At 46.1% G+C, this 13,118-nt stretch overlaps 1 protein-coding gene across 1 annotated transcript in view; it reads left to right on the top strand.

Annotated features, from left to right (window-relative positions):
* Positions 1–13,118, top strand: part of LOC121548503 (forkhead box protein N3-like) — a 92,127-nt gene that overhangs the window by 38,297 nt on the left and 40,712 nt on the right. The window contains exon 2 of the mRNA XM_041859958.2: positions 2,896–3,462. Within this exon, the coding sequence (XP_041715892.1) occupies positions 2,914–3,462 (549 nt within the window). The 5' untranslated portion in view covers positions 2,896–2,913. The remainder of the gene's footprint in view (positions 1–2,895; positions 3,463–13,118) is intronic.

The raw sequence follows: 13,118 nt of genomic DNA, 5'->3' as shown, positions 1-13,118 counted from the left end.
GTCTTCCGGAACAGCTGATTCTCTCATACATGCTTCATTGTTGCTTGCCTCAAAGCGAGCATAGAAGTAATTTAGCTCGTCTGGTAGGCTTGTGTCACTGGGCAGCTCGCGGCTGTGCTTCCCTTTGTAGTCTGTAATAGTTTGCAAGCCCTGCCACATCCGACGAGCTTCGGAAACGGTGTAGTACGATTCAATCTTAGTCCTGTATTGATACTTTGCCTGTTTGATGGTTCGTCAGAGGGCATAGCGGGATTTCTTATAAGCGTCCGGGTTAGAGTCCCGCTCCTTGAAAGCGGTAGCTCTACCCTTTAGCTCAGTGTGGATGTTGCCTGTAATCCATGGCTTCTGGTTGGGGTATGTATGTACGGTCACTGTGGGGACGACGTCATCAATGCACTTATTGATGAAGCAAGTGACTGATGTGGTGTACTCCTCAATGCCATCGGAAGAATCCCGGAACATATTCCAGTCTGTGCTTGCAAAACAGTCCTGTAGCTTAGCATCTGCGTCATCTGACCACTTCGTTATTGACTGAGTCACTGGTGCTTCCTGCTTTAGTTTTTGCTTGTAAGCAGGAATCAGGAGGATAGAGTTATGGTCAGATTTGCCAAATGGTGGGCGAGGGAGAGCTTTGTACGTGTCTCTGTTTGTGGAGTAAAGGTGGTCTAGAGTTTTTTTTCCCTCTTGTTGCACATTTAACATGCTGGTCGAAATGAGGTAAAACGAATTTAAGTTTCCCTGCATTAATATCCCCGGCCACTACGACAACCACCTCTGGATGAGCGTTTTCCTGTTTGTTTATGGCCTTATACAGTGTGGTCTTAGTGACAGCATCGGTTTGTGGTGGTAAATAGACAGCTAAGAAAAATATAGATTAAAATTATCTTGATAAATAGTGTGGTCTACAGCTTATCGTTCACCAGCTGTTGTTTACAAATATACACAGACTGCCACCCCTTGTCTTACCGGAGGCAGCTGTTCTATCTTGCAGATTCAGCGTATATCCCGCCAGCTTTATGTTATCCATGTCGTCGTTCAGCCACGACTCGGTGAAACATAAGATATTACAGTTTTTAATGCCCGTTGGTAGGATATCCGTGATCGTAGTTAGTCTATTTTGTTATCCAATGATTATACGTTGGCTAATAGGACTGATGGTAGAGGCAGATTACCCACTCGCTGTCGGATCCTTACAAGTCACCCCTACCTACGTCCCCGTTATCTCCGTCTCTTTCTCATGCGAATGACTGGGATTTGGGCCTTGTCGGGTGTCTGAAGAAAATCCTTCGCTTCCGACCCGTTAAAGAAAAAATATTTGTCCAGTACGAGGTGAGTAGTCACTGTCCTGATATCCATAAGCTCTTTTCGGACATAAGAGACGTTGGCAGAAACATTATGTAGAAAATAAGATACAAATAACGCGAAAAAACACACACAATAGCACAATTTGTTAAGAGCCCGTAAAACGGCAGCCATCTCCTTCGGCGCCATTCATTCGAAAGACCCAATGGGTGGGGTCTCTAGAATTTTCAGATATCAAAATGGGGTCGTGGGACAAAAAAGTTTGGGAACCCCTGTACTTGAAGAACATACACCCTCACCCACCCCCTCACACCCTCACCCATCCCCTCACCACCTCACCCACCTCCCTCCACCACCTCACCAACATGAAGACTGAACTTGTCCTTTAACAGTCAGTTGTGTAAAACGTTGTAGAAGAGTTTGTTTAGAGCTCAGTGTGTTGAAGAGAACCCTAGATACACAGCTCACAACGCCTCGCCACGGCTCACACACTCACTCATAACACAGGCCCTACCTGGAAGGAGTTTGTTGTCATAGCAACAGTAAAATTAGATGACTTTACTGTCAGACATAATGTTTCATGGCTCTGCCTGGTGCCTTGCCTGCCGTCATGGCAACATAACCAGAAAACGTTCTCTTCTGCTCCCCTTGACGACCGACGCCTCGACAACGTCCAACTGGGAACAATGTCACACCAGTAACATTCCCTAGAATCTCTCTGAACCACACCTTGACGAGCGAGTCACACCGCTTAATATCTTAACAACTCGCTTCTCTTCTTTTGTTTATCCACTTTCTTTTCAGGAGTAGGAATATCTGTCGTTCAGCTATGAGGAGCTGGGGCCAATTAAAATTCATTAGAGTCAATGTCAATATTGGTGCAACAACATGGCTCTGACAGGTAACTGCTGTTGAGTCACAGGGATACTGTCAGTTAAGGAGGAGACATAGATATATATTTAGAATGATCAGAGCAGGGAGTAAAACAGGCAGTGTGTTTGTGTGTAAAACAGGCAGTGTGTTTGTGTGTAAAACACAAAGAGGAATGGATGTTGACAGCTGTCCGTCAATCAGTCAGACTGAAGAGACAGATCAGGGGATGACCACTACATAGCTGCTGCTGGGATTAATCCAATCGTAGTGTGTGAGTCGGTGTGTGTGTCTGCGTGTGCGTCCGTGTGTCTGTGTCTCTCTGTGTGTGTGTGTGTGTGTGTGTGTGTGTGTGTGCGTGTGTGTGTGCGTGTGTGTGATGAACATGAGCTGATAACTCACCCTATGACTGAGTTCAGCATGTTCCCATCTTGGGATCAACCTACCAACAGAAGACACCAACTAACAGAGGACATTTACCATGCAGTCAATGTAGCTACTGTTCTATCCATTAATCTGCAGTTAACTAAATGCATTCTAACTCTCATTTATCTTCAGTCGTTGGTGTGATTGTTGCAGCAACCATTCCTGGAGATCCCAGTAGGATCGAAACTGTGTCTCAAAAACCACTGTAGAAATATCAGAGTTGCAGACGTTACTTTATTCATAGTAACCCAAATATGATATTGTCCCCTCCTCTCTCCTCCTCTATTCCCCCTCCAGGAGAGAGCCCAGGGCTGAATGGGACCCACGATGCCGCCCAGTAAGAAGGCCCAGAGCCCCAACAAAGGATTAGGAGCCACCCGGGGTCTGAGTCCTTTCTACAGGGAGGCGGAGGCAGCAGACCTGTCCCTGTCCCTGTCGGCCTCCTTCTCCAAGGCCGAGGATGAGGAGCTCACCAGCCTCTCCTGGCTCCACGAGAGCACCAACCTTCTCAATAGCTTCTCCCACTCGGGGCTCCGCTCCGTCTCCCCACTGCAGGACACTGACGGTCAACCATTACCCCCCCACTCCCCTTCCTCCTCCTCCAACTCCACCGACCCATGTGACTCCTCTTCCTACGACTTGGTCACGGGAGCCAATAGGAAGCCCCCGTATTCCTTCAGCTGCCTGATCTTCATGGCAATAGAGGATGCGCCGTCCAAGAGGCTGCCGGTGAAAGATATCTATGGTTGGATCCTGGAGCATTTCCCGTATTTCGCTAGCGCCCCTACTGGCTGGAAGAACTCGGTGCGCCATAATCTGTCGCTCAATAAGTGTTTCAAGAAGGTGGACAAGGACAGGAGTCAGGTAAGGAGGAGGAGACACACAAGCAGACACACAACACATACATGCACTCTTTCCCCCTTTCTCTCAATTCAATTCAATTCAAGGGGCTTTATTGGCATGGGAAACATATGTTTACATTGCCAAAGCAAGTGAAATGGACAAACAAAAGTGAAATAAACAATAAAAGATTAGCAGTAAACATTACACTCACAAAAGTTCCAAAATAATAAAGACATTTCAAATGTCATATTATGTATATATACAGTGTTGTAATGATGTGCAAATAGTTAAAGTACAAAAGGGAAAATAAATCAACATAAATATAGGTTGTATTTACAATGGTGTTTGTTCTTCACTGGTTGCCATTTTCTTGTGGCACCAGGTCACAAATCTTGCTGCTGTGATTGCACACTGTGGTATTTCACCCAATAGATATGGGAGTTTATCAAAATTGGATTTATTTTATCAAATTCTTTGTGGGTCTGTGTAATCTGAGTGAAATGTGTGTCTCTAATATGGTCATACATTTGGCAGGAGGTTAGGAAGTGCAGCTCAGTTTACAACTCATTTTGTGGGCAGTGTGCACATACCCTGTCTTCTCTTGAGAGCCAGGTCTGCCTTCGGCGGCCTTTCTCAATAGCAAGGCTATGCTCACTGAGTCGGTACATAGTCAAAGATTTCCTTAAGTTTGGGTCAGTCACAGTGGTCAGGTATTCTGCCACTGTGTACTCTCTGTTTAGGGCCAAATATCATTATAGTTTGCTCTGTTTGTTTGGAAATCCTTTCCAATGTGTCAAGTAATTATCTTTTTGCTTTCTCATTATTTGGTTGGGTGTAATTGTGTTGCTGTCCTGGGGCTCTGTGGGGTCTGTTTGTGTTTGAGAACAGAGCCCCAGGACCAGCTTGCTTAGGGGGCTCTTCTCCAGGTTCATTTTTCTGTAGGTGATGGCTTTGTTATGGAAGGTTTGGGAATCGCTTCTTTTAGGTGGTTATAGAATTTAAAGGCTCTTTTCTGGATTTTGATAATTAGCGGGTATCGGCCTAATTCTGCTCTGCATGCATTATTTGGTGTTTTACGTTTTACACAGAGGATATTTTTGCAGAATTCTGCATGCAGAGTCTCAATTTGGTGTTTGTCCCATTTTGTGAATTCTTGGTTGGTGAGCGGACCCCAGACCTCACAACCATAAAGGACAATGGGTTCTATAACTGATTCAAGTATTTTTTAGCCAGATCCTAATTGGTATGTCGAGTTTTATGTTCCTTTTGATGGCATAGAAGGCCCTTCTTGCCTTGTCTCTCAGATCGTTCACAGCTTTGTGGAAGTTACCTGTGGCGCAGATGTTTAGTCTGAGGTATGTACTGTTTTTTTGTGTGCTCTAGGGCAACGATGTCTAAATGGAATTTGTATTCGTGGTCCTGGCAACTGGACCTTTTTTGGAACACGATTATTTTTGTCTTACTGAGATTTACTGTCAAGGCCCAGGTCTGACAGAATATGTGCAAAAAATCTAGGTGCTGCTGTAGGCCCTTCTTGGTTGGGGACAGAAGCACCAGATCATCAGCAATAGGTAAACATTTGACTTCAGATTCTAGTAGGGTGAGGCCGGGTGCTGCAGACTGTTCTAGCCTCGCAAATTCGTTGATATATATGTTGAAGAGGGTGGGGCTTAAGCTATATCCTTGTCTCACCCCCCGGCCCTGTGGAAAGAAATATGTGTGTTTTTTGCCAATTTTAACCGCACACTTGTTGTTTGTGTACATGGATTTTATACTGTTGTATGTTTTCCCCCGAACACCACTTTCCATCAATTTGTATAGCAGGCCCTCATGCCAAATTGAGTCAAAAGCTTTTTTGAAATCTACAAAGCATGAGAAGACTTTGCCTTTGTTTTGTTTTGTTTGTTTGTCAATTAGGGTGTGCACAGTGAATACGTGGTCTTTCATACGGTAATTTGGTAAAAAGCAAATTTGACATTTACTCAGTACAATGTTTTCGCTGAGAAATGTACCAGTCTGCTGTTAATGAGGTTTTTCCCAAGGTTGCTGATGATGCATATCCCACGGTAGTTATGGGGGTCAAATTTGTCTACACTTTTGATGATTGGGGTGATCAGTCCTTGGTTCCAAATATTGGGGAATATGCCAGAGCTGAGGAAGATGTTAAAGAGTTTAAGTATAGCCAATTGGAATTTGTGGTCTGCATATTTTATCATTTCATTTAGGATATCATCAACCCCAGAGGCCTTTTTGGGTTGGAGGGTTTGTATTTTGTCCTGTAGTTCATTCAATGTAATTGAAGAATCCAGTGGGTTCTGGTGGTCTTTAATACTTGATTCTAAGATTTTTATTTGATCATTTATATGTTTTTGGTGTTTGTTCTTTGTTATAAGTCCAAAAAGATTGGAGAAGTGGTTTACCCATACATCTCCGTTTTGGATAGATAACTCTTTGTGTTGCTGTTCGTTTAGAGTTTTCCAATTTTCCCAGAAGTGGTTAGATTCTACGGATTCTTCAATTACATTGAGCTGATTTCTGATGTGCTGTTCCTTCTTTTTCCGTAGTGTATTTCTATATTGTTTTAGTGATTAACCATAGTGAAGGCGTAGGCTTAGGTTTTCTGGGTCTCTGTGTTTTTGGTTGGATAGGTTTCTCAATTTCTTTCTTAGGTTTTTGCATTCTTCATCAAAACATTTGTCATTGTTGTAAATTTTCTTAGGTTGTCTACTTGACATTTTTAGATTTGATAGGGAAGCTGAGAGGTCAAATATACTGTTTAGGTTTTCTACTGCCAAGTTTACACCTTCACTATTACAGTCAAACATTTTGCCCAGGAAATTGTCTAGAAGGGAATGAATTTGTTGTTGCCTAATTGTTTTTTGGTAGATTTCCACACTACTTTCCTTCCAGCTATAGCATTTCTTAATATTATTCAGTTCCTTTGGCTTTGATGCCTCATGATTGAGCATAGCTCTGTTCAAGTAGACTGTGATTTTGCTGTGATCTGATAGGGGTGTTAGTGGACTGATTGTGAACGCTCTAAGAGACTCTGGGTTGAGGTCAGTGATAAAGTAGTCTACAGTACTACTGCCAAGACATGAGCTAAATGTGTACCTACCCTAGGAGTCCCCTCGAAGCCTACCATTGACTATGTACATACCCAGCGTCCGACAGAGCTGCAGGAGTTGTGACCCGTTTTTGTTGGTTATGTTGTCATAGTTGTGTCTAGGGGGGCATATGGGGGAGGGAATGCTGTCACCACCAGGTAGGTGTTTGTCCGCCTGTGTGCTGAGGGTTTCAGGTTCTTGTCCAGTTCTGCCACAGACTAGTAGTACATGTCCCTAGTACATCTCCCCCTCTAGGATGGAGAAGCTGTCATCGTTAAAGTATGGGGATTCTGTTGGGGGGATATAGTTAGCACACATGAGGACAATTTTCTCTTTTGAGATAATTTCCTTATTAATTTCTAGCCAGATGTAAAATGTTCCTGTTTTTACTAATTTAATAGAGTGGGTTAGGTCTGCTCTATAACATATTAGCATACCCCCTGAGTGTTTTCCCTGTTTCACACCTGGTAGTTTGGTGAATGGGACTACCATCTCTCTTTTCTTGTAGGATGACGATGTCTGTATTTCCAATTTCTTTGATGAAGTTCCTGCTCTTTAGGCCAAAGGCAGATGACCTCAGACCTTGTATATTATCTATCTCTCTCTCTCTCTCTCTCTCTCTCTCCCTCTCTCTCTCTTCTCTCTCTTCTCGCTCTCTCGCTCTCTCTCTCTCTCTTCTCTCTCACTCTCTCTCTCTCTCTCTTCTCTCTCGCTCTCTCCTCTCTCTCTTCTCGCTCTCTTGCTCTCTCTCTCTCTCTCTCTCTCTCTCTCTCTCTCTCTCTCTCTCTCTCTCTTCTCTCTCTCTTTCTCTCTCTCTCTTCTCTCTCGCTCTTCTCTATTTCTCTCTCTCTTCTCTCTCTCTCTCTCTGTCTCTCTCGCGCGCTCTCTCTCTCTCTCTTCACTCTCTCTCCCTCTCCCTCTCCTTATCCCCCCCTCTCTCTTTCTCGCTCCCTTTTTCTTTTGGGCTGGAGTAGAGTTCATTTAAGGTGCTTGGACGTATTTCAAATTCGTTTCTCAGGAGAACAGCATTTCAATCTGAGTCAATTATAGCCAGTATTTTGTCTACAAATGTACAAGGAATTCCTTTATCAATACTTTATGATCTTTGCTTCTTAGATTAAATTCAGTGAGACATTTTCTGGAGGGAACAGCCTTTTGGTTTGATTTCAATCTTGATATGGTGTCACGATCGTCTTGAAGAGAAGTAGACCAATACGCAGCGTGTTGAGCGAACATGATTGACTTTATTACCGTCAGTGATAATAAGCACACTACACAAAACAATAAACGACTCGTGAAGTCCACGGTGACAAAGACCGACAAGGAACAAAAACCCACAAACACAAAGTGAAACACAGACAGTTAAATATGGCTCCCAATCAGAGACAACCAGCACACAGCTGACACTCGTTGCCTCTGATTGGGAGTCACTCAGTCAAACATAGAAAATGACGAACTAGAAACACCCAACATAGAAACAGAACACATAGAATGAACACACCCTGGCTCAACATATAGAGTCCCAGAGCCAGGGTGTGACAGTAACCCCCCCTAAAGGCGCGGACTGCGACCGCGCCTAAATACGAGCAAAACAGGGGAGGGCTGGGTGGGCATTCCTCCTCGGCGGCGGCTCCGGCTCGGGCTTGCCCACCACCCTCCAACAAACCCCCCATAGCGCCCCCTGGTCCGGTCTGGCCCCGCTGGCTGGAGCTGGACTGGACGTAGCAGGAGCGGTAGGCTTCAGCTCCTTAGTGGAGCAGTTGAGCGGTACCTGAATTGGCACCGATGACCCAGGCACGGGTTGTGCCGGACTGACGACTTCGCACCCCCTGGCTTGGTGCGAGTGGCAGGAACGGGCTGGGCCGGGCTGGCGACGCGCACCGTAGACTTGGTGCGAGTGGCAGGAACAGGCCGGACCGGGCTGGCGACGCGCACCGTAGACTTGGTGCATGGAGCAGGGCCAGGCCGGGCCGGGCTGGCGACGCACCCCGTAGGCTTGGTGCGTGGAGCAGGGACAGGCCGGGCTGGGCTGGCGACGCACACCGTAGGCTCGGTGCGTGGAGCAGGGACAGGCCGGACTGGGCTGGCGACGCACACCGTAGGCTTGGTGCGTGGAGCAGGGACAGGCCGGGCCGGGCTGGCGACGCACCCCGTAGGCTTGGTGCGTGGAGCAGGGACAGGCCGGGCTGGGCTGGCGACGCACACCGAAGGCTTGGTGCGTGGAGCAGGAACAGGCCGGGCTGGGCTGGCGACGCACACCGTAGGCTTGGTGCGTGGAGCAGGGACAGGCCGGGCTGGGCTGGCGACGCACACCGTAGGCTTGGTGCGTGGAGCAGGGACAGGCCGGACAGGGCTGGCGACGCACACCGTAGGCTTGGTGCGTGGAGCAGGAACAGGCCGGGCAGGGCTGGCGACGCACACCGTAGGCTTGGTGCGTGGAGCAGGGACAGGCCGGGCTGGGCTGGCGACGCACACCGTAGGCTTGGTGCGTGGAGCAGGAACAGGCCGGGCTGGGCTGGCGACGCACACCGTAGGCTTGGTGCGTGGAGCAGGGACAGGCCGGGCTGGCGACGCACACCGTAGGCTTGGTGCGTGGAGCAGGGACAGGCCGGGCTGGCGACGCACACCGTAGGCTTGGTGCGTAGAGCAGGGACAGGCCGGGCTGGGCTGGCGACGCACACCGTAGGCTTGGTTCGAGGGGCAGGAACATGCCGGGCTGGGCTGGTGGCGTGCACCTTACACTTAGTGCGGGAAGCCGGAACGGGCCGGACCGGACTGGTGACGCACACCACTTGCTTGGTGTGAGGAGCGGGACTGGGTTTCGTCATAACCCCCCGCTCCCTCAGCTGCCTACCGAGTTCCTCTCGCCGTGCCTCCTTTCTCACCCTTTCCCTTATCGCCTCCAAATGCTCCATCCTCTGCAACACTACCTCCTGCTCCCTCGTCGCCCCTGCCGTGTGCCCCCCCCTAAAAAATTTTTGGGGTTGCCTCTCGCCTGTCCGACGTTGACCCTGCTGACGCCGCTGCTCCTCTCTCCGTCGCCTCTCCACCGTCTCACTCCATGGCCGGCGATCCATCCCGGCCAGGATTTCCTCCCAGGTCCAGGACCCTTTCCCGTCTAATATCTCCTCCCATGACCAGGCTGCCTGCTCCTGGACACGCTGCTTGGTCCTGGTATGGTGGGTTTTTCTGTCACGATCATCTTGAAGAGAAGTAGACCAATACGCAGCGTGTTGAGCGAACATGATTGACTTTATTACCGTCAGTGATAATAAGCACACTACACAAAACAATAAACGACTCGTGAAGTCCACGGTGACAAAGACCGACAAGGAACAAAAACCCACAAACACAAAGTGAAACACAGACAGTTAAATATGGCTCCCAATCAGAGACAACCAGCACACAGCTGACACTCGTTGCCTCTGATTGGGAGTCACTCAGTCAAACATAGAAAATGACGAACTAGAAACACCCAACATAGAAACAGAACACATAGAATGAACACACCCTGGCTCAACATATAGAGTCCCAGAGCCAGGGTGTGACATATGGTCACTTCTAAAGGCTTTTAAATATTTAACTAATCATTCTCCTATTTCAGGAGCAGTTTAGCTATTTATAAAGAAAATAACTCCCATGCCCAATTAATACTAAATGTTGTAAGAACATTAATGTCAAACGACATCAGATATAATGTACCCATGGGAAAGTATATGGCTTATATGTATACAAGCTTTAGCTTTTGATCAAGGGAGATTCCCATTTAGTTTAATTAGTTTCTCTATGAAACAGTTCAGACATGTGACTAATTCTATGTTTGACCAGAACATGAACCAGTGCTTTTTTTTAGACAAAGTGTGCTGTGCCTGCGTGTGTGTGTGTGCACATGTGTGCTTGTGTGTGTGTGTGTGTGTGTGTGTGTGTGTGTGTGTGTGTGTGTGTGTGTGTATGTGGGTGCCTGCCCTTAAGTTACTCTGTCATTTGGGCCTTGACTACTACTGCACAGAGTTTGCCTTGTATACATATCTCCATAGTAACTAAGTTGCAGTTGACATAAAAGTATGCAGTTGCTGTGGTGACGGAAAATGGATTTGGCTATACTGACTGTGTGTTTGTGTGTGTGTGTGAGCCCGCCCTTGGGTTTGTGCAAGCACAAGTGTGTGTGCAAGGACACAAATTTGTGTGTGTGTGTGTGCATGCGTGCGTGTGTATGGCAAGGACAAAGAGGTGTAGTTGGCTGGGAAACCAGTCTTGTCTTTTTGTCATAGCAAACAGTTTAAGACAGCTCATTAGTTAACCCTTCAAATCTGTCAAATACCCGCTCAGCCCAAACTGACTACCAACTTTTATAGGAAAATAAAGCATTACCTAAAGCTGCCTGCTTCAGTGTACACAGAAGGATACACCTCTGTTTTTCTAAAGACAGCTGTTTTACCTGGTTTGTGTAAAATCATAGTTTTAGCCACTGTGTAGTTTTCAAGGAGAGACTAACGTCACTGTAGCATTAAACTATTTCCAAGGAGAAGCTGTTCTTCATGTATTTGTCTTTTAAATTCCTTTAACAACTTTCTAGAATGCCCTTCTAGCCAATCAGAAATTAGTATTCAACAATGCTGTGGTATAAATGCCTTTAAAAACAAATATAGAATGCCCTTCTAGCCAATCAGAAATTAGCATTCAACAATGCTGTGGTATAAATGCCTTTAAAAACATTCTAGAATGCCCTTCTAGCCAATCAGAAATTCATATTCAACAATGCTGTGGTATAAATGCCTTTAAAAACATTCTAGAATGCCCTTCTAGCCAATCAGAAATTCATATTCAACAATGCTGTGGTATAAATGCCTTTAACTTGCTTTTCTCTGCCTATTTATCTCCAGCTGAATTGAACACAGTACGGGTCGAGTAAGCATTTTTACATTGTATTATAGTTCACATTAACGTCAAGCTAGTTGGGAGGGAAACTACCTTGACGGTTTGGCGTTTGGTATAGTGAAAGAGTCTTGGTCGGTCCAAGGTCTAAGTACTTTCTTGGCTTTTGCTTGGAAGGAAAAAGCCTCTTTGCAAATGCACCAAATCATATTTTCATCAATTTAGAGAGGTGGAGATTATTATGACAATGGCCTATTTGTTCAAGTGAGTGTTTTTCTGGGGCATCTGCAGGCAATACTGACGGGGCTTAGTGCAGAAAAATGTGTGTGCATAAGTATGTGTGTGTGTGTCTGTGCGTGTGTGTGTGTTTGTGTGTGTGTGCTTGAGAATGCTGCTTGAGAAACAGAGCAGTCCAATGCTCTCAACGCTTTCTCAAGGTATTGGACCAGACGGTTATCAGATCTTTGGTTTGTGACTGGTTAAAGGGGTCTAATAGGGTCTGTTAGGATGGGTCACAGCAGATGAAGAAAAACAGATCTAATGTTCTCAATGCATCTTCAGTGTATTAAGACAACGAGTTTTCTGACACAACCCTGTCTGTCTTTATAGTACGATACAGCTTAGAACCATAGCAACATCCATCTCCCTCGATCCCTGCTATGTGGTTGGTTGAAGAGGTCTCACTCTCTCTTTGTCTCTCTATCTCACTCTCTCTTTGTCTCTCTCTCTCTCACTCTCTCTTTGTCTCTCTCTCTCTCTCCTGCTCTCTTTGTCTCTCTCTCTCTCACTCTCTCTTTGTCTCTCTCTATCTCACTCTCTTTCTCTCTCTCTATCTCACTCTCTCTTTCTCTCTCTATCTCACTCTCTCTTTCTCTCTCTATCTCACTCTATCTTTCTCTCTCTTTGTCTCTCTCTCCCTGTCTGTCTCTCTCTCTCCCCCTGTGTGACACTGACAGATTGAGTTAGACATAGACCGCTGTGTGTCTACTCTTCAGAGTCAGAGTGTATTTTTGCTGTGCACATACATTGAGTGTACAAAACATTAGGAACACATGCTCTTTCCATGACATAGACTGACCAGGTGAATACAGGTGATAGCTATGATCCCTTATTGAGGTCACCTGTTAAATCCACTTAAATTAGTATAGATGAAGGGGAGGTGACAGGTTAAAGAAGGATTTTTAAGCCTTGAGGCAATTGAGACATGGATTGTGTATGTGTGCCATGCAGAGGGTGTATGTGTGCCATGCAGAGGGTGATTTAAGTGCCTTTGAATGTGGTATGATAGTAGGTGCCAGGCGCCCCAATTTGTGTCAAGAACTGCAATGTTGCTGGGTTTTTCACGCTCAACAGTTTCCCGTGTGTATCAAGAATGGTCCACCACCCAAAGGACATCCAGTCAACTTGACACAACTGTGGGAAGCATTGGAGTCAACATGGGCCAGCATCCCGGTGGAACGCTTTCGACAACTTGTAGAGTCCATACCCCGACGAATTGAGGCTGTTCTGAGGTCAAAAGGTAGATGTGCAACTCAATATTAGGAAGGTGTTCTTAATGTTTTGTACACTCAGTATATTTGTGCTCTCTGGTAATATTAATAATAATAGTGTCTGTTAAGACGTGTGTAACCAAGTCAGATATGTTTTGTTACTTCTCCTAATGATATGTAGTTAAGAAAAACTTCTACCTCAAGG

Source organism: Coregonus clupeaformis, chromosome 33 (assembly GCF_020615455.1).
Source record: "Coregonus clupeaformis isolate EN_2021a chromosome 33, ASM2061545v1, whole genome shotgun sequence".
In the NCBI taxonomy this organism is placed as follows: domain Eukaryota; kingdom Metazoa; phylum Chordata; class Actinopteri; order Salmoniformes; family Salmonidae; genus Coregonus; species Coregonus clupeaformis.
This window is presented reverse-complemented; position numbering and strand designations above follow the sequence as displayed.